The sequence below is a fragment of the Loxodonta africana genome, chromosome 8 (genome assembly GCF_030014295.1).
Source record: "Loxodonta africana isolate mLoxAfr1 chromosome 8, mLoxAfr1.hap2, whole genome shotgun sequence".
NCBI lineage: Eukaryota > Metazoa > Chordata > Mammalia > Proboscidea > Elephantidae > Loxodonta > Loxodonta africana.
The window spans coordinates 7,984,035-8,009,038 of NC_087349.1; the positions used below are offsets into that span (position 1 = coordinate 7,984,035).

A 25,004-nucleotide genomic window follows, 5' to 3' on the forward strand; every position below is an offset into this window, starting at 1 on the left:
TTTTTTTAATTGAACTTTAGATGAAGGTCTACAGAACAAACTAGTTTTTCATCAAACAGTACACAAATTGTTGTATGACGTTGGTTAATAGAACCACGACGTATTAACACACTCCCTTCTCAACCCTGGGTTCCCTATTGCCAGCTTTCCTGTTCCCTCCTACCTTCCAGTCCCTGCCCCAGGGCTGGTGCCCCCCTTTAGTTTTGTTTTGTTGCATGGGTCTGTTCAATCTTTGGCTGAAGGGTGAACCTCAGGAGTGGCCTCATTACTAAGCTGAAAGACTGTCCGGGGGCCATACTCTCAGGGTTTCTCCAGTCTCTGTCAGGCCAGGAAATCTGGTCTGTCTTTTTGAGGTAGAATTTTGTTCTACTTTTTTTTCCAGCTCTATCCAGGACCCTCTGTTGTGATCCCTGTCAGAGCAGTCAGTGGTGGTTGCCGGGCACCATCTAGTTGTACTGGCGTCACTGTGGTGGAGGCCGAGGTAGATGTGGTCTGTTAGTTCTTTGGACTAATCTTTCCCTTGTGTCTTCAGTTTTTTTCATTCTTCCTTGCTCCCAAAGGGGTGAGACCAGTGAAGTGTCCTAGATAGCTGCTCACAAACTTTTCAGAGCTCAGATGCTACTCAACAAAGTGGAATGTAGAACACTTTCTTTACAAACTGTCATGCCAATTGAACTAGATGTTCCCCAAGACCCTTGTCCCCATAGCCCTCAGCCCAGCCATTCTGTCCCTCAGATAGTTTGGATGGAGCTACCATGGCCTTGCTTTGTACAGGTTGTGCTGGCTTCCCTAGTATTGTGTGCTGTCTTACCCTTCACCAAAGTTACTGCTTATCTATTGACTATTAAGGGTTTTTCCATCCCTATCCCTTCCCTCCCTCGTAACCATCGAAGATTGTTTCTTTTTGTATGTAAGCCTTTTCATGAGTTTTTACAGTAGTGGTCTTATACAATATTTGTCTTTTGTGATTGACTTATCAAACTCAGCATATGTCCTCCAGATGCATCCATGTTATGAGATGCTTCACAGATTCATCGTTGTTCTTTAGCGTTGCATAATACTCCATTGTGTGTATGTACCACAGTTTATCTATTCATCTGTTGATGGGCATCTAGGTTGTTCCCATCTTTTGGTTGTTGTGAATAATGCTGCAATGAACATGGGTGTACATATATCTATTGGTGTGACGACTCTTATTTCTCTAGGATGTATTCCCAGGAGTGGGATTGCTGGATCATATGGTATTTCTATTTCTACCTTTCTAAGGAGGCGCCATATCATTTCCCAAAACGGTTGTATCATTTTACATTCCCGCCAGCAGTGCATAAGAGTTCTGACCTCCCCACAGCCTCTCCAACATTTGTTATTTCCTGTTTTGTTGATTCGCGCCAGTAATGCCGGGGTGAGATAGTATCTCATTGTGGTTTCGATTTGCATTTGTCTGATGGCTAGAGATCACGAACATTTCCTCATGTGTCTGTTGGCTGCTTGAATGTCTTCTTTGGTGAAATGTCTGTTCATTTCCTTTGCCTATGTTTTAATTGGATTATTTTTCTTTTTGTTGTAGAGGTGCTGGATTTTCTCGTAGATTTTAGAGATTAGACCTTTGTCTGATTTGTAATAGCCAAAACTTTTTTCCTAGCCTGTAGGTTCTGTTTTTACCCTTTTGGTGAAGTCGTTTGATGAGCATAAGTGTTTAATTTTTGAAGATCGCAGTTATCTAGCTTATCCTCTGAAAACTGTGTGTTGTTGCTTGTGATTTGTATCCTGTTAATGTCATATATTAGGGCCTCTGGCATTGATCCTATTTTTTCTTCTATGAACTTTATAGTTTTGGCTTTATATTTAGGTCTTTGATACATTTTGAGTTAGTTTTTGTATATGGTGTGAGACATGGGTCCTGTTTCATTTTTTCGCAGATGGACATCCAGTTTTGCCAGCACCATTTGTTAAAAAGACTGTCTTTTCCCCATTTGTTGGACTTTGGGCCCTTATTGGAGATCAGGTGACCTTAGGAGGATGGATTTATATCTGGGTTTCAATTTGTTCCATTGGCCAATGAATCTGTCGTTGTGCCAGTACCAAGCTGTTTTAACTACCTTAGCTATATAGTAGGTTCTGAGGCCAGGTAGTGCGAGTCCTCTTGCTTTATTCTTCTTCAATAGTGCTTTAATTATCCGGGGCCTCTTTCCTTTCCATACAAAGTTAATAATAAGTTTTTCCATTTCTTTAAAGAATATTGTTGGTATTTGGATCGGTATTGCATTGTATTTGTAAATCGCTTTGGGTAGAATTGTCATTTTCACAATATTGAGCCTATCTATCCATGAGCATAGCATGTTTTCCATATATGTAGATCTCTTTTGGTTTCTGCAGTAGTGTTTGGTAGTTTTCTTTGTATGGGTCTTTTATATCCCTAGTTAGATTTATTCCCAGATATTTTATTTTTTTAGGGGCTATTATAAATGGTATTTTCCTGATTGCATTTTCATCATTCTCTTTATTGGTATATAGCAATCAACTGATTTTTCTAAGTTTATCTTATACTCTGCTATTCTGCTGAATCTTTCTATTATTTCCGGTAGTTTTCTTGGGGAGTCTTTTGGATTTTCTTAGGATTGTATCATCAGCAAATAGTGACAGTATAACTTCTCCATTACCAATTTGTTGTCATTGTTAGGCACCATCGAGTCAGCTCCGACTTATAGTGACCGTATGCACAACAGCTCAAAACACTGCCCAGTCCTGCACCATCCTTAAAATTGTTGCTATGCTTGAGCTCATTGTTGCAGCCGCTGTGTCAATCCACCTCATTAAGGGTCTTCCTCTTTTCCACTGACCCTATACTTTACTAATCATGATGTCCTTCTCCAGGGACTGATCCTTCCTGACAACATGTCCAAAGTATGTGAGACATAGTCATCCCATCCTTGCTTCTAAGGAACATTCTGGTTGTACTTCTTTCAAGACAGATTTGTTCGTTCTTTTGGCAGTTCATGGTATATTCAATATTCTTCGCCAACACCACAATTCAAAGGCATCAATTCTTGTTCAGTCTTCCTTATTCATTGTCCAGCTTTCACATGCATATGATGCAATTGAAAATACCATGGCTTGGGTCAGGTGCACCTTAGTCTTCAAGGTGACATCTTTGCTATTCAACACTTTAAAGAGATCCTTTGCAGCAGATTTACCCAATGCAATGCGTCTTTTGATTTCTTGACTGCTGCGTCCATGGCTGTTGTTTGTGGATCCAAGTAAAAGGAAATCCTTGATAATTTCGATCTTTTCTCCGTTTATCATGATGTTACCCATTGGTCCAGTTGTAAGAATTTTTGTTTTCTTTATGTTGAGGTGCAATCCAAAGGCTGTGGTTTTTTATCTTCATTAGTAAGTGCTTCAAGTCCTTTTCACTTTCAGCAAACAAGGTTGTATCATCTACATAACGCAGGCTGTTAATGAGTCCTCCTCCAATCCTGATGCCCTCACGCACACCTTTCCTGACTTTAAACCAAACAGCATCCCCTTGTTCTATCTGAACAACTGCCTCTTCATCTATGTAAAGGTTCTTCATGAGCACAATTAAGTGTTCTGGAATTCCCATTCTTCCCGATGTTATCCAGAATTTGTTATGATCCACACAGTCGAATGCATTTGCATAGTCAATAAAATAAAGGTAAACATCCTTCTGGTATTCTCTGCTTTCAGCCTGGATCCACCTTACATCAGCAATGATATGCCTGGTTCCACGTCCTCTTCTGAAACTAGCCTGAATTTCTGGCAGTTCCCTGTCAATATACTGCTGCAGCCATTTTTGAATGATCTTCAGCAAAATTTTGCTTCCATGTGATATTAATGATATAGTTCTATAATTTATGAACTCGGTTGGATCACCTTTCTTGGGAATAGGCATAAATATGGATCTCTTCCAGTCAGTTGGCCAGGAAGCTGTCTTCCAAATTTCATCGTATAGATGAGTGAGCACCTCCAGCACTGCATCTGTTTGTTGAAACATCTCAATTGATATTCCATCAATTCCTGGAGCCTTGTTTTTCACCAATGCCTTCAGAGCAGCTTGGACTTCTTCCTTCAGTACCATCGGTTCCTCATCATATGCCACCTCTTGAAATGGTTGAATATTGACTGATTCTTTTTGGCATAATGACTCTGTATTCCTTCCATCTTTTTTATAATATTTATTGTGCTTTAAGTGAAAGTTTACAAATCAAGTCAGTCTCTCACACAAAAACCCATATACACCTTGCTACACACTTCCAATTACTCTCCCCCTAATGAGACAGCCTGCTCTCTCCCTCCACTCTCTCTTTTCGTGTCTATTTCACCAGCTCCTAACCCTCTCCACCCTCTCATCTCCCCTCCAGGCAGGAGATGCCAACATAGTCTCAAGTGTCCACCTGATCCAAGAAGCTCACTCCTCACTCCTTCCATCTTCTTTTGGTGCTTCCCGCATAGTTTAATATTTTCCCCCATAGAATCCTTCACTATTGCACCTCTAGGCTTGAATTTTTTCTTCAGTTCTTTCAGCTTGAGAAATGCCAAGCATGTTCCTCCCTTTTGGTTTTTTATCTCCATCTCTTTGCACATGTCATTATAATACTTTGTTTCTTGAGCCACCCTTTGAAATCATCTGTTCAGTTCTTTTACTTCATCATTTCTTCCATCTGCTTTAGCTGCTCAACATTCTTGAGCAAGGTTCAGAGTCTCCTCTGACATCCATCTTAGTCTTTTCTTTATTTCCTGTCTTTTCAATGACCTCTTGCTTTCTTCATGTGTGATGTCCTTGATGTCATTCCACATCTCATCTGGTCTTCTGTCAGTGGTGTACAATGGGTCAAATCTATTCTTGAGATGGTCTCTAAATTCAGGTGAGATATACTTAAGTTCATATTTTGGCTTTTGTGGACTTGCTCTGATTTTCTTCAGTTTCAGCTTGAACTTGCATATGAGCAATTGATGGTCTGTTCCACAGTCGGCCCCTGGCCTTGTTCTGACTGATGATATTGAGCTTTTCCATAGTCTCTTTCCACAGATGTAGTCAACTTGATTCCTGTGTGTCCCATCTCCTGAGGTCCATGTGTATAGTCGCCATTTATGTTGGTGAAAGAAGGCATTTGTGATGAAGAAGTCATTGGTCTTACAAAATTCTATCATTCAGAAATTCTATCTAATCAGAACCTGGAATGTACAAAGTATGAATCTAGGAAAATTGGACATTGTCAAAATGAAATGAAATGCATAAACATCAATATCCTAGGCTTTAGTGAGATGAAATGGACTGGCATTGGCCATTTTGAATAGGACAATCATATAGTCTTCTATGCTGGGAATGACAACTGGAAGAGGAATGGTGTTGCATTCATTGTCAAAAAGAATGTTTCAAGATCCATCCTGAAGTACAAAGCTGTCAGTGATAGGATTATATCCATACACCTACAAAGAAGACTAGTTAATACGACTATTATTCAAATTTATGCACCAACCACTAAGGCAAAAGTTGAAGAAATAGAAGATTTTTATCAGCTGCTGCAGTCTGAAATTGATGGAACATGCAATCAGGATGCATTGATAATTACTGGCGATTGGAATGTGAAAGTTTAAAACAAAGGATTGGTAGTTGGAAAATATGGGCTTAGTGATGGAAACAATCCCTGAGATTGTATGATAGAATTACCAGTTTGGATGACCTTTATTTCTGTGTCTTGCCTTATTCCTCTAGCTAAGACTTCCAACACAACATTGAATAAGAGTGGTAATAAAGGGCATCCTTGTCTTGTTCCTCTTCTCAAGGGGAATGTTTCAGCCTCTCCCCAATGAGAACGATGTTGGCTGTTGGTTTTGCAGATACCCTTCATTACGTTGAGAAATTTCCCTTCTATACCTGTTTTATTGGATTTTTTTTTTCAGAAACTTCTGTTCAACTTTGTAGAATGTCTTTTCTGCATCTTTTGAGATGATCATGTGATTTTTTTCTTTCCTTTTATTTATGTGGTAGATTACTTTGATTTTCTAAAGTTGAACCATCTTGCGTGCCTGGTACGAATCCTACTTGATCATGATGTATTTTTTTTTTATATGATGCTGAATTCTGTTGGCTAGAATTTTGTTGAGAATTTTTTTATCTATATTCATGAGAAATATTGATCATGAGTAATTTTCTTTTTTGTGGTGTCTTTGCCTGGTTTTGGTATCAGGGTTATGCTGGGTTCATAGGATGAATTCCGAAGTATTGCTTCCTTTTCTATGTTCTGAAATAGTTTGAGTAGTACTGGCATAAGCTCTTCTCTGAATGTTTATCCAGTGAAGCCATCTGGGCTGGGGCTTTTTTTTGGTGGGAGTTTTTTTTTTTTATTACCTTTTCAATCTCTTCTCGTTATGGGTCTGTTCAGATTTTCAACACGTCATTCTGTGTTGGTTTGGGTAGGTAGTTTATCTCTAGAAATTTGTCTATTTCCTATAGGTTTTCAAAACTTTTGGAATATAGTTTTTCATCACACTCTGTTATGATCCTTTTTATTTCAGCCGAGTCTGTTGTAATGTCCCCCATTTCATTTCTTATTTGGGTTATTTGCGTTCTCTGCTGTTTTTCTTTCGTCAGTTTTGCCAGTGGTTTGTTGATTTTGTTGATCCCTTCAAAGAACCAACTTTTGATTTTGTTGACTTTACTGTTTTTTATTTTCTATTTCATTTTTTTCTGCTTTGGTATTTATTTTTTCCCTTCTTCTGGTGGCTGTGGACTTCAAGTTGTATTAACTAATGTTTTGATTTTGTCCCTTTCTTCTTCTTCTTCTTTTTTTTTTTTTTTTGATGTGTGCATCTAGTGGTATAAATTGACCTGTGAGGACTGTCTTTGCTGTGTCCCAAAGGTTTTGGTATGGTGTGTTTTCATTCTCATTTGATTCTAAGAAATTTTTGATTCCATCTTTGATCTCTTCTATTACCCAGTGTTTTTTAAGCAGGGCGTTATTCAGTTTCCATGCAATTTTTTTTCTTCCTTACTTTTCCTGTTGTTAATTTCTACTTTGATGGCGTTGTGGTCAGAGAAGATGTTTTGCTTTATCTCAATGTTTTGGAATTTGTTCAGAGTTATTCTGTCACATAAGATGTGGTCTATTCTGGAGAATGTTCCATGTGTGTTGGAAAAGAATGTGTGCTTTGCAGCTGTTGGGTGCAGTGTTCTACGTGTGCCTATGAGATCAAGTTGGCTGATTGTGCTCTTTAGCTCTTCTGTATCTTTGTTGAGTTTCTTTCTAGATGTTCTGTCCTTTACTGACAGTGGTGTGTTGAAGTCTCCTACTATTATTGTGGAACTGTCAATTTCTATTTTCAGTGTTGTTAGTTTCTTTTATGTATTTTACAGCCCTGTCATTGAGTGTATAGATGTTTATTATGGTTAAGTCTTCATGATGGATTGTTCCTTTAATCATTATATAGTGCTCTTCTTTGTCTTTTATGGTGGACTTTGTTTTGAAGTATTTTATCTAAGGCCAGTATTGCCACTCCTGCTCTTTTTTTGGTAGTTATTTGCTTGATATATTTTTTCCATCCTTTGAATTTTAATAAATTTACATCTTTGTTTCTAAGATGTGTCTCTCATAGACAGCGTATTGATGAATCCTGTTTTTTTTTTTAATCCATTCTGTCACTCTTTTTCTCTTTATGGGTGCATTTAGGCCATTTACAGTCCATTGTAATTATTGATAGGTGTGAGTTTATTGCTATCATTTTTTGGTGCTAACATTTTCTTTGTTCCTTTTACTCTCCTGTGCTGAGTTCCTTTTTGTGTGTGTGTGGATTTTTTTTTTCTTTTCTTTGTTTTTGTAGATTTTGTTTTTATTAAGACTTTATGTTTTTCTTCTTTATGTTGATGAGTAGGTTAACTTTCTTTGCTGTTACCTTGAAATTTACCCTTATCTTCCTAGGTTTGAACCAGTCTATTTTTATTTGTTGTCACCTTTCCTTCTTCTCCATTAGAAAGTTCTATACCTATACTGTTTATTCCTTTTTTTTGTTGTTGTTCTGACCTTGTTGTCATTTATAAATTAACCTCTCTGATACCCTGTTGCAATTGTTTGGTTTTGGATAGTCCTTGAGCATTGATTTCCTATGTTGATATCTGGCTGGTACAATCTTGCATCCTAGATTCAGGCTGTGGTCTGATGTTGTTTGTTCTCAGACTGAAGGACTCCTTTTAATAATTCTTGTAAGTTTGGTTTGATTTTTTACATATTCCCTTAATTTTTTTTATGTGGAAATGTCCTAATTTCACCATCATATTTGAATGAAAGTTTTGCAGGATACATTATCCTTGGTTGGCAATTTTTTTCTTTCAAGGTTTTATATGTGTCATTCATTACCTTCTTGCCTGCATTGTTTCTACTGAATAATCAGAGCTTAGTTCTATTGTTTTTCCTCTGTATGTGACTTTCTGTTTTTCTCAAGCTGCTTACAGAATTTTTTCTTTGTCTTTGGTTTTAGTGAGTGCGATTATGATATGCCTTGGTGTTTTTCTTTTGGGGTCTATCCTATATAGGGTTCATTGAGCTTCTTGGATGGTCAGCTTCTCATCATTCATGATATTAAGATATTAAGGAAGTTTTCTGTCAGCAACCCTTCAATGATTCTCTCTGTGTTTTCCATTTTCTCTCCACTCTGGAATTCTTATCACTTGCAAATTTTTGCTTTTGATTGTATCCCACATAATTCTCAAGTCTTCTTTATTTTTCTTTGTTCTTTTTTCTGATTTTTCCTCAGAGTTGTATCCAAGTCTTTGTCTTTAATTTTGCTGATTCTGTCTTCCACCATTTCAAACCTTTTCCTCAGCCCTTCTATGACACTGTCCATTTCTGAAATCTTGTTGTTTATGTTTTGGATTTCTAATTCTTATTTTTGTATGATTCCTAGTTGTGAATTTACTTTGGCATTTTATTCCTGTATTACTTTCCTGAATTATTCCACTTTTCTTCTGTATTTTCCACAAATTTGTCTGCCTTTTCCATAAATTTGTCTTTTTTTTTTTCCTGTTTTTCATCTGCTTTTTCCTTCATTGGAGCTTTGATTTGCTTGGATTGCTCTGAATATTAGAAATTTGATTTCCCTGTCAGGTAGTTCCAGTGCCTTTTCTTCTACTGGAAAGTCATCTGCTGTTTTATTTTGGATGCCTTCTGGAAACATCCTGTCCTCTTTTTCTATATTTTTTATATTGTCTGCTGTCTTTGGGACATTCAGTAGTTATTTTCTTCATTTCTTGATTGTAGATTTGTTTGTTTTGTCCTTTTTTTGTTTTATATGGTTACATCTGAGCAGGAGGGCTGTGCATTCTTTGTTGTTCGCTCATCTGTAGTCATGATATTTTTCAACTCTTGTCCAATGGGCAGGGCCAGACATTCAGCTATGGTGGAACAGGGTGGTCCAGCTGAAAGGGAGGGGCTGGGATGGGTCTTTTGTGGCACCTATGTGGGCCAGGAATCAGTGCTGGGCAGGTTCCAGTAGACCCTGCCTGTGCTGCTTGGGGGTGTTATATTCAGTGCACGGTGGAGGTAGACAGGACAGAGGGGGTGTTGTAATGTGTGGAGCTGATAGGGGTATGGGAAAGATGAGAGAGAGGAGAAACAGGAGCCAAAAATAAACAAGCAAAGAAAGAAAGAAAAAAGAAGGCTAAGGGAGCTTACTGTTGGAGTGGAGAGATGAGAAACTGAGAAATGGAGAAAAGCAAAAAGCCAAAAAAAAAAAAAAAAGAGTAAAAGAAAGAAAAAATAACTAGATAAAAATTTGGAAAAGAAAATAAAGGCTCCCAGGAATCCTGGAGTCCAACTGGTGGGGCTGCTAAGAATGGAGAACTGGCTCCCAGGCTGCATAGTATAGCCTGACTAGAGGGGGTATAGACGTCACACAGCACCAGGTATTCAACAGATAGGAAAAGAAGATAAGTGTAGAGAGACAAGAACCGAGAAATGAAGAAACACAGAAAAGGAAAAAGAGAAAAGGAAAAAAAAAAAGTAAGAAAGAAAGAAGAAAAAAACGAAACTCCCCCAGGGATCTCACCTAGGCAGCTGCGCAGATTGGGGGAGTGGCTCCTAAGCCATGCAGTACAGTCCAGCTAGAAGGGGCTCCCAAGCTGTGAAAAGAAAAAGAAAACAGACAAGAAAAACAAGGGGAAAAAAAGCCCCAGGGATCCCACCGGCATGGTGTCTTGGGCCGGAATAGCGGTTCCCTAGCTACACACAGCTTCACAGGCTTTTAAGAAGAAAAAAAGATGGCACACGGAGCCAGGTGTTCCAGAGAAAGGAGGGGGAGGTGGTAAGAGGCACAGAAGAAACCAAAAGAGTTGGGAAGAACCAACACTAGCTCAGAGGCCTGGCCAATGTGGGCAGGGCAAATACAAGCAGCCAGAGGCCAAAGCAGTTGCCTCCTGGCCAAAAGACTGCAGCTGGTGGGAAGCAAAGGAGGCTGAAGGAGAGGGGAAAGGTCGGGGGAGGCTAGGAAAGCTTGTATCACTCATTACCAGGTGCTATGTCTCCTGCTGGGAACTTCGTGTAACTGGTTTCCTTTACTTCTTGTGTGTTGATCTCCAATATGGGTGGATTGAATCCAAGCAGCACAGATGCTGCACTTCCTGGCCAGCTGGGCTACTGCAGCCAGCCAGGACACTCAGAGGTAGAGCGGCAGGGATAGAACGGGGCGGGGGGGAATCGTGTATCGCTGGTTACTGGGTGCTCTGTCTCCTGTTGGGAGTTCAGAGAAGCTGCTTTCCCATGCTCCCTGTCTGCCAATCCCTGACAGGAGTCCGAGATGGTGGATCCGTGCTGCATTAGCTGATGGGGTCCTACACACGTATCTCTCCTCACTCTTTGTCCTCAGTTTCTTATTCCATTTGGTGCCTAGCTGAGTTCTTTATCTCTTCATTTGATGCTTCAGGTTCCTGGAATGACGTTTGTCTGTGTTTTACTTAGTTTTTCAGGTCTTTGCTGTGGAGGGATGGTGTGGTGTTTCTGTCTATGCAACCATGTTGGCCAGAAGTGGCCGAGCTAACTGATATTTAGCTAAAAGGTGACATGAGGAGACAGTTTCAGTTCAAGGTTTGAAGCGTATATCAAGGCAATAGTTTGGGGGAGTCCTTCAGTCTTAACAGGTCCAGTAAGTCTGGATCTTTTGAGGACTTAAAGTTCTGTTCCACGTTTTTCTCCCTTTTTTATCAGGATCCATCTTTTGTGGTCTTGATTAGAATTTTTCATAGTAGTATCCGGCACCATCTAGTTCTGGTTTCTCAGGGAAGAGGAGGCAGTGGTTCGTGTAGACCATTAGAACTCTTCTGTGAGTCTTGTGTCCCTTCTTCCCTTTTGGCTCCAGAGATGTAGATCAAAAATTATATCTTCGATGGCCACTCACAAGCTTTTAAGACCCCAGATGCTACCCACCAAACTAGGACATAGAACATAAACTTTATGACTATATCAATTGACAGAGCTGTTCCATAAGTCTGTGAGTCTAAGTCTTCAAACAAGAAAATTGATCCTGTGAGGTGATTGGTTAAGTCTAAAAAGTATCACTTTCTGTGAACTTTATTTGTTTTATTATACATATGTATGTTTTTGTTGTTAGGTGTTATTGAATCAGCTCAGACTCATAGCAACCCTATGTACAACATAACAAAACAGTACCCTGTCCTGTACCATCCTCACAATCATTGTTATGCTTGAGCTGATTGCTGCAGCCACCGTGTCAATCTATCTCCTTTAGGGTCTGCCTCTTTTTCACTTACCTTCTACTTTACCAAGCATGATGTCCTTCTCCAGGGATTGATTCCTCCTGATAACACGTCCAAAATATGTGAGATGTTTCATGGCATATTCAATATTCTTCGTCAACACTATAATTCAAATCTTCTTCAGTCTTCCTTATTCATTGTCCTGTTTTCACTTGCATGAGAGGTGATTGAAAACACCATCCCTTGGGTCAGTGGCACCTTTGCCCTCAAAGCGACATCTTTGCTTTTTAACACCAAAGAGGCCTTTTAAAGCAGATTTGCCCAATGCAATGCATCCTTTGGTTTCTTGACCACTGTTTCCACAGGTGTTGATTGTGAATCCAAGTAAAATGAAATCCTTGATAACTTCAATCCTTTGCCCACTTACTGTGATATTGTTTATTGGTTGAGTTGCAAGGATTTTTGTTTACATTATGTTGAGGTGTAATCCATACTGAAGGTTGTAGTCTTTCATCTTCATCAGTAAGTGCTTCAAGTCCTCTTTACTTCCAGTAAGCAAGGTTGTATCATCCACATATCACATGCAGGTTGTTAATGAGTCTTCCTTCAATTCTGATGCCCTATTCTTCTTCATACAGTCCAGTCTCTCGGTTTATATTCTCAGCATACAGATTGATTAGGTATGGTGAAAGGATCCTGACTTTAAGCCAGGCAATATCCCCTTGTTCTGTTTGAATTACTGCCTCTTGATCGATGTACAGGTTCTTCATGAGCACAGCTAAGAGTTCTGGAGTTCTGTTCTTTGCAATGTTATCCATAATTTGTTATGATCCACACAGTAGAATGTCTTTGCATAGTCAATAAAACACAGGTCAACATCTCTGGTATCCTCTGCTTTCAGCCAGGATCCTTCTGACTTTGGCAATGATGTCTTTAGTTCCACATCATTTTCGGTATTTGGCTTGAATTTCTGGCAGTTCCCTGTTGATGTACTGCTGCAACCATTTTTGAATGATATTCAGCAAAATTTACTTACATGTGATGTTAATAATATTGTTTGATAATTTCTGCATTTGGCTGGGTCACCATTTTATGGAATGGGCACAAACAGGGATCTCATCCAGTTGGTTGGCCAGGTAGCTGCCTTCCAAATTTTTTGGCTTAGATGAGTGAGCACCTCCAGCACTGCGTCGGCTTGTTGAAACATTTAATTGGCATTCTGTCAATTCCTGGAGCCTCGTTTTTCACCAATGCCTTAAATGCAGGTTGGACTTCTTCCTTCGTTACCAACGGCTCCAGATCATATGCTACCTCCTGAAATGCTTGAAGGTCAAACAATTCTTTTTGGTGTAGTGATTCTGTGTATTCCTTCCATCTTCTTTTGATGCTTCTTGTGTCATTTCATATTTTCTCTGTAGAATCCTTCAATATTGTAACTTGAGGCTTGAATTTTCTCTTCAGTTCTTTCAGCATGAGAAATGCCAAGCACTTTCTTCACTTTTGGTTTTCTAACTCCAAGTCTTTGCTCGTGTCATTATAATACTTTGTCTTCTTGAACCACCTTTGAAATTTTCTATTCAGCTGTTTTACTTCATCATTTATTCTGTTTGCTTTAGCTACTGGATATTCAAGAGCAACTCTCAGAGTCTCTTCTTACATCCATTTTGAACTTTGCTTTTTGGCCTGTTTCTTTTAATGACCTCTTGCCTTCTTCATGTATGATGTCCTCGATGTCATACCACAACTTCTCTGGTCTTTGGTCCTTAGTGTTCAACATGTCAAATCCATTCTTTTGTGTGTGTGTGTGCTTTAAGTTTACAATTCAAATCAGTTTCTCATACAAAATCTTATACACATATTGTCATGTAACCCTAGTTGCTCTCCCTACAATGTGACAGCACAATCCTTCTCTTTACCCTGTATTTCCTATGTCCATTCAATCAGCTCCTGTCCCCTTCTGCCTTCTCATCTCCCCTCCAGATTCGATCTGCCTGCGTAGTCTCATGTGTCTACTTGAGCTAAGGAGTAGACTCCTCACCAGAATCATTTTATGTTTTATAGTCCAGTCTAATCCTTGTCTGAAGAGTTGCCTTCAGGAATGGTTTTAGTTTTGGGCTAACTGAGAGTCCAGGGACCATGACTTCTGTGGTCCCTCCAGTCTCAGTCAGACCATTAAGTCTGGTCTTTTCACTAGAATTTGGGGTCTGCATTCCATTTTTCTCCTGCACCATCAGGGATTCTCTGTTGTGTTCCCTGTCAGGGCAGTCATTAGTGGTAGCTCGACACCATCTAGTTCTTCTGGTCTCAGGGTGATGGAGTCTCTGTCTTATGTGGCCCTTTCTGTCTCTTGGGTTAATATTTTCCTTGTGTCTTTGGTGTTCTTCATTCTCCTTTGCTCCAGGTGGGTTGGGACCACTTGATGCATCTTAGATGGCTGCTTGCTAGCTTTTAAGACCCCAGATGCCACTCATCAAAGTGGGTTGCAGAACATTTTCTTAATACACTTTGTTATGCCAACTGACCTAGATGTCTCCTGAAACCAGTGGTCCCCAGACCCCAGCAACCTGTTATGCTGTCCCTCGAATTTTTTGGTTGTATTCAGGAAACTTCTTAGCTTTTGGTTTGGGCCAGTTATGCTGATAACTAGATAACTGGGAGCTCCTAAAAATCAAACACCTACGCTCATCCAAAGACGTCACCAAAACACTAAAAAGACTACCTACAGACTGGGAAAAAGTTTTTAGCTATGACATTTCTGATCAATGCCTGATCTCTAAAACCTACATGATACTGCAAAAACTCAACTACAAAAATACAACCCAATTAAAAAATGGGCAAAAGATATGAATAGACACTTCACTAAAGAAGACATTCAGGGAGCTAACAGATACATGAGGAAATGCTCATGATCATTAGCCATTAGAGAAATGCAAATCAAAACTACAATGAGATTTCATCTCACTTCAACAAGGCTGGCAGTAATCCAAAAAACACAAAATAATAAATGTTGGAGACGCTGTGGAGAGATTGGAACACTTCTACACTGCTTGTAGGAAGATAAAATGGCACAACCACTTTAGAAATCAATTTGGCCCTTCCTTAAAAAGCTAGAAATAGTACTACCATAAGATCCAGCAATCCCACTCCTTGGAATATATCCTAGAGAAATAAGAGCCTTTACACAAACAGATATATGCACACCCATGTTTATTGCAGCACTGTTTACAATAGCAAAAAGATGGAAGCAACCGAGGTGCCCATCAACAGATGAATGGATAAATAAATTATGGTATATTCACACAAGGGAATACTACGCATCGATAAAGAACAGGGAGGAATCTGTGAAACATTTCATAACATGGAGGAACCTGGAAGGCATTATGCTGAGTGAAATTAGTCAGTTGCAAAAGGACAAATATTGTATAAGACCACTATTATAAGAACTTGAGAAATAGTTTAAACTGAGAAGAAAACATTCTTTTGTGGTTACGAGAGGGGCAAGGGAGGGAGGGTGGAAGTGGGGTATTCATTAATTAAATAATAGATAAGAACTACTTTAGGTGAAGGGAAAGACAACACATGATACAGGGGAGGTCAGCACAACTGGACTAAACCAAAAGCAAAGAAGTTTCCTGAATAAACTGAATGCTTGGAAGGCCAGTGTAGCAGGGGCAGGGGTCTGGGGACCATGGTTTCAGGGAACATCTAAGTCAATTGGCATAATAAAATCTATTAAGAAAACATTCTGCATCCCACTTTGAAGAGTGGTGTCTGGGGTCTTAAATGCTAGCAAGCAGCCATCTACCCAAAACCCAGTGCCCTCGAGTCGATTCCGACTCTAAGATGCATCAATTGGTCTCAACCCACTGGATCAAAGGAGAATGAAGAACACCAAGGACACAAGGTATTTACGAGCCCAAGAGACAGAAAGGGCCACATGAACCAGAGACTACATCAGCCTGAGACCAGAAGAACTAGATGGTGCCCGGCCACAACCGATGACTGCCCTGACAGGGAACACAATAGAGAACCCCTGAGGGAGTAGGACAGCAGTGGGATGCAGACCCCAAATTCTCATAAAAAGACCAGACTTAATGGTCTGGCTGAGACTAGAAGGACCCTGGTGGTCATGGCCCCCAGAACTTCTGTTGCCCCAGGACAGGAACCATTCCCGAAGCCAACTTTTCAGACATGGATTGGACTGGACAATGGGTAGAAGAGGGATGCTGGTGAGGAGTGAGCTTCTTAGATCAGGTGGACACTTGAGATTATGTTGGCATCTCCTGCCTGGAATGGAGATGAGAGTGTAGAGGGGGTTAGAAGCTGGTGAAATGGACATGAAAAGAGAGAGTGGAAGGAGAGATCTGGCTGTCTCATTAGGGGGAGAGTAATTGGAAGTATGTTGCAACGTGTGTATAAGTTTTTGTGCGAGAGACTTGATTTGTAAACTTTCACTTAAAGCACAATAAAAATTGTAAAAAAAAAAAAAGAAAGAAAAGTGGCCTTAGCTTTACCATACTAAACATCTAAGATTTCTCCCCAGAACCAAATATGCTTAAAAATTTCCCATTTCCTCCAAAACGTCTTTTTGCTCCACCCCATCACCACCACCAATACACATACCTACTCACCTTACCACTTCAGGTAATGGAAAGACTCATAGACCTAACAAGGTAACTGATATTTATAAAAGAAGAGAAATCAGAGCAGAAGAAAAGGGAGAAAAGGACAAACAAATCATTTGTTCTCGATGCCCTTCAACAATCCCTTTTGAACACAGTCATCATTTATGTCTTTTTCTTTTTTTTAGACCTACTCTTTGTAATTTCTGAATTTCTTTTAAAATGTAAATTCTTTGACTTTACTACTTAACTTCTAGGTATTTTTCCTATAAAAATATGGGTATAAGTTCAAAAGTTGTAAAAATGCAATCATATGACTTAGGATGAATTCAGCCATAACTAACTTAAGTAGTCAAATCACATGTTAAAAATCCTTTAAAAGTGAAGACAGTTATAATCTTAGTATTATTTTAGCTGTACTTTAAAAGTCAACCAAGAATGTCAGTCTCATTAATGGAATATGTCTTACTCTGGGTTCTCTAGAGGAGCAAAACCAGTGTAGTGTATATATATACACATGTAACTATATATATATAGAGAGAGAGAGATTTATTTCAAGTAAATTGCTCATGCATTTGTGGAAGCAGCAAATCCCAAGTTGATGAGTTGGGCGTCATGCTGAGGAGTTCTCCTGACTCGCATCATTGAAGGGTTGAGGCAAAGTTGGCAGTCAAGTGGCAAGACACTGGCTCATGTACCTAGAACCAGAGGTCAAAGGATGATGAGACAGATGCAGGATCAAGAAAGGGTGAGCTTTGCCAGAACATCCATATACATTGGATGCAGGCCTCACCCCCAAGGAAACTCTCCTTTCAACTAATTGGCTGATCACATTGGGTCACAAAAGAGAGGGTGATTACATATCTGACAAATCACTGAGAATCATGGCCTAGACAAGGTGGCACGTAATGTTAACCATCACAAGATACAAACGCAAAATTCTTTGCCTTATGGAAGTTCATTTATTCTGAAAAGCACAATCTAATCACTTTCTACTTGTATCCAAAGTAATCTATGGAATTTCTCCACCTCTTAGGAAACCGTCGTTTTCAACAAGCTATGAAACTGTGACCAAAATGGTTGTCTTCTCTAAGGCTCCCCCGTCTCCATCCCTAAAATGGTGAGAATAAAGGCACAGTGCTTACACCGTTGTCGTGAGGATAGAATGAGGTGAGGCATGTAAGCCACTTAGCGCAGTGCCTGAAGTAGGAAACACTATACGTCTCACGAATTATCATCTTTGTTCAAGTGCCTAACATAGAAAACACACATCTTTGTTCAAGAATTCCTTATTACCTTGGTCACTGGATGTTGGTGAACCGACTAGGGCAGTGTTGCATAGGATTAGGAGCACAGGCTCTGAAGCGATATTTCCTGGTTTGAAACCTGACCCTACCATGTACTTGCTGTGTGATTTTGGCTAAGTCCTTTACTGTCTTTTGTGCTCAGTTATATCATCTGTAAAATGAGCATACTATTAGGTATTTTGTAGAGTTGTTGGATTCCTTTGGTGGTGCAAATGGTTAAGTGCTTTGCTATTAACCGTAAATTTTGTGGTTTAAATCCACCCAGAGCCATCTTGTAAGAAAGGCCTGGGAGTCTATTTCTGAAAAATCAACCACGGAAAGCCCTGTGGAGCACAGTTCTACTCTGAAACACATGGGTTTGCCATAAGTTGATGACTTCATGGCAACTGGTTTGTAGGGTTTCAGGGGAACAAGATACTCCTATAGATAATGAAAAGTTCACATATATGTACAAGTACTGAGGTACCACAAGACAAAGTATTAAAATTATCAAAGACCCATTGCCATTGAGTTTTAATATCAACTGAACATCAAGAGTGCATGGTTCTAGATAGTGCTTCAGTGGATGTCCACAGCCAGAACAACTAAGTACCTAAGATTTTTATTTGGGAATCAGGACATCTGTATCCTGTGGCCTTACTCCAATTTATTCTCCTCTTGTGATGAACAGTTTCCACCAGGTGGACTCAAAACTTCCATTCCCATAACCTTCTGGAAAAATGGACAAGAGTTGGTGATTACATGTGGTGCTGAATTATTCTCCACCTGACACAGATTAGAATTCTAAATTTGGATTTTTGAGTTTCCAGTGATATCATGTTTCTGGCACCCATGACCATGGGTGCTAATGACCAGTCTGGAAGTATAAATAGCTGTGGAGAAGACCCTTTTATCCTATTCCAGAGCCCAGATCCAGTGAGCAACCATGAAGGAGCTCATCTTCCTCACTCTCCTGGGAGCGGCTGGTGAGTCTCTCGTAATGAATCAGTGAGAATCTATCACAGGTGTCTATGACATAGTTAAATTTGTGCTCTGGAAGGCAACAATGAATATTAAATGTAGTCTCTGCAGTCAAGAACCCTAGCATGTTGGAACAGTAGTGTAAAATATGTAAGCTTATAGGTACTTAAATCTCACTCATTGGGTACAAGTGCTACAGGTCAGGAAGATCAAGGTGGGCAAGAGTGCCCAGGATGGAAGCATAAAGAGGCAGGACTTGCTTTGAACTTCAAAGGACAGGTACAAGCTATGAAGAAGGAGAGACAAGGAAAGGTAGTCCACATTAAGTATCTCTCTTGATCTTTTTAATGATTTGGTATTATTCAATATATGTGTCTATATATAGTTATATATATATAAAATTTATATAGATACATATACTTTCTCATTGTGTCAACTTCAGTCATGGCACAGCCACATGTGTCAGTTAGAACTGTGTTCCATTGGGTTTTCAGTGGCTGATTTTTTTGAAGTAATCACCAGGTATCTCTGGGTAGACTTGAACTGCCAACCTTTCAATTGATAGGAAGAGCTCAACCATCATTTCCTGGTTATGTGGGACAAGAGAACGTTGAACTCTTTTCTCCTACTACTCTACAAGAACTTCATGGTGGAGTAGAAATTCCAAGAACTATGGGTCTAACAGAATGTTCCCAACTTTCTCCCTGTCAGTTGTTTTCTCCAGTGATGATGACGACAAGATAGTTGGGGGCTACACCTGTCAGAAGAATTCTATCCCTTACCAGGTGTCATTGAACTCGGGCTATCACTTCTGTGGTGGTGCCCTCATCAGTGACCAGTGGGTGTTGTCTGCGGCTCACTGCTACAAGTCGTAAGTGCCAATACCAATGTCCTTGTGATTGAAGATCTATGCATCCCCCAGCCCTGCCAAAGCCAGGGAGCCCTGCAGAGTCAGGCTTGAGGGGGTGAAACATCCAACTTCTAAGAGCTCCACTATTCCTCCAGGCATTGTATGGTGTGGGGAAGGACTTCTTGGTGGAGAGAGACCCTCGGAGTTCCCTTTATGTCCTCCCTAATGACTGGAACATGGACTGGGGGGTGTGTGAAGAGGAGTGGTGGGTGGGGAAGTATCCCTAGAAAGAGCTTGGGAACATGAATCAGGACATAGCCCTAATCATTATAACTTGGCCAAAAAAAAAAAAAAGCAGGCGGAGGTAATAAAGCACATGAATTTTCCAGTATAACATTAAAAATAAGCATGATATCTCCTGTCCCCTTAATGTTTTGTCTCACCTCTGATTCCTGCCTCAACTCCCTACAATAATCAGTAGTCCAACAAAGGAGGAAGGGCAGGTGCTGATCAACCACCAGCACCCTTTCCTCTCCTACGCTTTAATCGTGGTCATTTGTATCCCCTTTCTATACCTGTCTAGTCTAACAAGATGCAACACTGTGAGTATGTGCTCATGGTGACACTTGGGACTAGTCTCACTTCACTGTGTCCCATAGGCTTACCTGGAGTATACAATCACCTGTGGAAGTGGAGACTCAAAGGGGCTCTTGTCTGTGCTTGTGCTCATGATGGGGATAGTTGGGAGGTGGGGAGATCTCAATTTGGATACTTAGGAAACTTCTAATCCTTTAACCCAGCCAAATTCAGGTGCGTCTGGGAGAACACAACATTGAGGTCCTTGAGGGTAATGAGCAGTTCATTAAAGCGGCCAAGATCATCCGCCACCCCAATTACAATTCAGGCACCTATGATAATGACATCTTGCTGATTAAACTGAGCTCTGCAGCTAGCATCAACTCTCGTGTGGCCACAGTCTCTCTGCCAAGGTCTGTGGCTGCCGTCGGCACCCAATGCCTCATCTCCGGCTGGGGCAACACCCTAAGCAGTGGCAGTAAGTGGCTCTGGAACTATACTGTCCTGTGTGAGAGTCCTAGAGGGGGCAGGCACAGTGAGGGTCTTTTAGTTCAGGCTGCCACTCAACACAAGGTTTGGAGGCATATGGAGACTTAGAATATATTAATGGAAATGAGGAAGAGCCCTTCACTGGGATCATAGAGAAGACACAGCAAAATGAACCATGATAAAGATGCCATGGTATTCAACTTAGTAATGTTGAGAGGACTAGGCACTGGGGAGGTAAACAGAACAGAGGCTATGGGATTTGGTACTACCTGCAGCGTAGACCTGCTTGAGAATAAAGCTTCTAGACTTAAGGCCTGTGCTCACTGAGGCTCAAGTCAGAGTGAGAACACTTTTCTGATTAGAGCCTTCCAGAACAGCATTGTTCTCCCAAACTAGAAGCCATTGGCAATCTGAGAGAAAGAGTGGGAGTGTTGGGAAGGAAGGGGGAGCTATTGGGAAGGAAATTCCAGGAATTGTGTAGGTAATCTCCTTCCATTTTCATTCTTGCCAACAGCAAACTACCCAGACCTCTTGCAGTGTCTGAACGCCCCCATCCTCTCTGACAGTGTCTGCCGCAGTGCCTACCCAGGCAAGATCACCAGCAACATGATTTGTCTGGGCTTCCTGGAGGGTGGCAAGGACTCTTGCCAGGTTTGTTTCTCTGTCCTCCTTCTCTCTCCAGCTCAGTCTCACTCTGTTCCATCATATTTCCCTTTTTCTGGAACATGGAGGATTGATTGTGAGGGATGAGGGGTAGATATAGGATGAATTATAGATTTTCTTTTTTTGGTAGGGTAACCATTAACCCTAAAGATAAATAGAAGACATTTGGCCAATAGAACATCAGGGTGAATTTTGCAGGAGTAACTGATAGAAATGAACCCATGTGGAAGAAGTAGGAATAGCTGGGTGATATTAAGACTCCCTAGGCCTCACTCTTCTTGGCCCCACAGGCTTGCAGCTGTGGAAAGAGATTGAACTATAATGGAGGAGAAAGAGGGATGGGGTAGAGCATGGACACTGAGAGTTGGATGTCCAGCAGAGAAAATGCTTCATTGAGATCAACAGCCTGGGAAGATGATCTTACCCTAATGGAGGGCTGTCCTGAGCCATTGTCCCACCTGGGCCCAGTACAGAGCCCTGAGTGTCTCTTCCCTCTTTCTCAGGGTGACTCTGGCGGTCCCGTAGTCTGCAATGGAGCACTTCAGGGCATCGTCTCCTGGGGCTACGGCTGTGCTCTGGAAGGCAAACCCGGCGTCTACACCAAGGTCTACAACTACCTGAGCTGGATTCAGCAGACCATCGCTGCCAACTAGACACCTCCCTGGACCCACCGGTACCTCTCCATGACCCATTCCCCTCTAGTCAACCTCACCTTCCTGTCATGCCTGAAAACAGTATCTAAATAAAGCATTCCATCATGAACCACACTTCTGTCCAAGAGTGGTGCTTGCTTGATATTATGAATGTTCTCCTGAGATGGCTGGGAAGTAAGAAGGTGCACATGTAATTAAAAAATTATATTAAGAGAGATTTGAAGATTATTTTGTCAGTCATTCAGTCAAATCAATAAAAGTTTACTAATCACCTAATCTCTCAGCTATGTAGTGCTGCTATAACAGAAATACCATAAGTGGGTGCCTTTAACAAACAAAATTTGTGAGAGGTGGGGCCAAGATGGCAGAATAGACAGACATTTCCAGAGAGCCCTCTTACAACAAAGACCTGAAAAAAAACTAGTGAAACGAGTATATTTATAACAAGCTGGGAGCCCTGAACATCAAAGGCAGAGTTTGAAAAAGAATTGAGTGGCGGGGGAGGAAGAGACAGTTCAGAAATGGACAAGAGTTACTGGACCTGAATCACCAGATCTCTCAGGCAGCATACCCGGAAGTGGCTGCAGCAGGCTGGTACTAGCATTCAGGCGCAGTTTCCTCAGGAGAAGCAGCCAGCCATGCAACCTACTCACACCTCCGGAACCATAGAAGAACGGTACTCTCGGCAAAACTTAAATACTTGCTTATATATTACCTTGCCCCGCACTCCCAAGTCGGCTTCAGACGCTGTTGATTTTCCTGGGCCTGAGAAAGGCCCTGTTGAGTGCCTAGCACCATCTTCCCAGCCTTGGAGAAAGAATAAACTTGCAATTGGGGAAAAGATAATTTGTCAGCTCCACTAACCTGGGGAGCTCAGGACAGAAGCAGCTCCAGTCTAGGCATAAATGGCCCATGGACTTTGAGTACTTTTCTCCCCTGCATGGACATGTGTGGACCTATTTTAGGAGAATAGGCCCCTGTTGTCAGACTACGACTGTTTCAGCTGTGTGGTGGAGAGGTGGGTATTTGATATTTGACACTGCTTTGCCTATTAGACAGAGTCCTCACCTACCCATATCAGGGGCATAAGGACTGGTGGCTCCACTCAGGTCACCCAGTCACCGACAACACAGGTCCAAGGGTAATTGGTACCTCCCAGTCCCTACAACCAAAATCTTTGGGAGCCCATGGTCCATCTGCAGAACCCGCCCACCTGTACACTCTAGGGAAGAGAGACACTTTGGGGATGATTCTCAGTCACCTGCCCTGTTCAGAGCATGACCCCTTGCTGCAACCAGATACTGGTACCTACACTAATCACACCTGCCCCTCTAAGACTGTAGGACAGAGCCTGTACCACACACTTGATGAAAAGCTACCTGAACACCTGAGCTGAATCCATACAAGAAAAGTGAATGGACTCCTAGACTGAAACACCTGATAACAGCTCTAACCATCCAGTGACAGGACATCAGCTTCAAAAGTGAAAATAATCAAGCTAGCTCACTCAAGCAACCCATGTGGACATATCAAAACAAAACAAAGCAAGAAGCTAGAATACAGTCAGCAAACATAAAATAAACTAATAAAATAACTTAAAGGTTAGAGAGGATTAGAAACTGGCAAAATCATCACGAAAGGAAAGACTGGAAGGAGGGAGCGGGCTGACTCATTAGGGGGAGAGTAAGTGGAAGTAAGGTGTATATAACCTTATATGTGACAGACTGACTTGATTTGTAAACACCCACTTAAAGCACAATAAAAATTATTAAAAAAAAATAACTTACAGGTGGCTTGGAGAAAAGAGTCAACATCAAATCGAATAAAGAAACAGACCATCATCACTTTAACAACCTCTCAAAACTAAGAATCAAGGGATCTTCTAGATGAAAGTTGCTTCCTGAAATTGCCTGCTGCAGATTACAAAAGACTAATATACCGAACTCTTCGAGACATCAGGAAGAAAATGAGGCAATATGCAGAACAAGCCAAGGAACACACAGATAAAGCAGTTGATGAAATTAAAAAGTTTATTCAAGAACATAATGAAAAATTTAATAAGCTACAAAAATACATAGAGAGACAGCAATCAGAAATTCAGAAGATTAACAATAAAATTACAGAAGAAGACAAGTCAATAGAAAGTCAGAGGAGCAGAATCAAACAAGTGGAAGGAGAATTAGTGAACTTGAAGATAAAGCACTTGGCACGAATATATTTGAAGAAAAATCAGATAAAAGAATTTTTAAAAAGTGAAGAAACCTTAAGAATCATGTGTGACTCTATCAGGAGAAATAACTCTATGAGTGATTGGAGTACCAGAACAGGCAAGGATAACAGAAAATACAAAGAGAATTGTTGAAGATTTGTTGGCAGAAAACTTCCCTGATATTGTGAAAGATGAGAAGATATCTATCCAAGATGTTCATCGAACTCCACATAAGGTAGATTTTAAAAAAGATCATCAAGACATTTTATGATCAAACTTGCCAAAACCAAAGATAAGGAGAAACTTTTAAGAACAGCTCAGGATAAACGAAAAGTCACCTACAGAGGAGAGTCAATAAGAATAAGCTTGGACTGCTTGGCAGAAACCATGTAGGCAAGAAGGAAATGGGATGGCTTATATAATAATTGAAGGAAAAAAATTGCCAGCCATGAATTATATATCCAGCAAAACTGTCTCTTAAATATGAAGGTGAAATTAGGACATTTCTACATAAACAGATTTTTAGGGAATTTCTAAAATCCAAGCCAAAACTACAAGAAATACTAAAGGGAGTCCTTTGGTTAGAAAATCAATAATATCAGGTATCAACCCAAGACTAGAACACTGGACAGAGCAATCAGACAGGGAAATCACAAAAATAAATCAAGATAAAAAACGCTCAAAACAGGGAAAAAGTGGTGTTATTATGTAAAAGAAGACAGCATTAAAACAATAAAGAGAGACTAAGAAATGTAGTCATAAATCTTTCATATGGAGAGGAAGACAAGGTGATACAAAGAAATAAAAGTTAGGTTTAAATTCAAAAAATAGGGGTAAATATTAAGGTAATCACAAAAGAGAATAACTATCCTACTCATCAAAATAAAATACAAGAAAAAAACAGATATTCAGCAGAAACAAAATCAACAATGAAAAAGAGAAAAAAAACG

General features: G+C 40.5%; 1 protein-coding gene across 3 annotated transcripts; it reads left to right on the top strand.

Annotated features, from left to right (window-relative positions):
- Nucleotides 1–18,579: 18,579 nt before the first annotated feature.
- LOC100659862 (cationic trypsin-3-like) lies at nucleotides 18,580–22,862 on the top strand. 3 transcript variants are annotated; one of them, XM_003420248.4, is made up of 5 exons: nucleotides 18,580–18,619; nucleotides 19,326–19,485; nucleotides 20,265–20,518; nucleotides 21,044–21,180; nucleotides 21,696–22,862. In XM_003420248.4, the coding sequence occupies exons 1-5, from the start codon at nucleotides 18,580–18,582 to the stop codon at nucleotides 21,843–21,845; spliced, it is 741 nt and encodes a 246-aa protein (XP_003420296.3). In that variant the 3' UTR covers nucleotides 21,846–22,862. The 3 variants fall into 3 exon arrangements, with proteins under 3 accessions (XP_003420296.3, XP_064145691.1, XP_064145692.1); XM_064289621.1 differs by lacking the exon at nucleotides 18,580–18,619 and adding an exon at nucleotides 19,577–19,579 and having other exon boundaries at nucleotides 18,793–19,485; XM_064289622.1 differs by lacking the exon at nucleotides 18,580–18,619 and having other exon boundaries at nucleotides 18,793–19,482.
- Nucleotides 22,863–25,004: the final 2,142 nt, after the last annotated feature.

Coding starts and splice junctions, on each gene's coding strand:
- LOC100659862 (XM_003420248.4), top strand. CDS start 18,580: ATGAAGGAGCTCATCTTCCTCACTCTCCTGGGAGCGGCTG. Junction 18,620..19,325: donor CACTCTCCTGGGAGCGGCTG/GTGAGTCTCTCG, acceptor TCTCCCTGTCAG/TTGTTTTCTCCAGTGATGAT. Junction 21,181..21,695: donor GTGGCAAGGACTCTTGCCAG/GTTTGTTTCTCT, acceptor CCTCTTTCTCAG/GGTGACTCTGGCGGTCCCGT.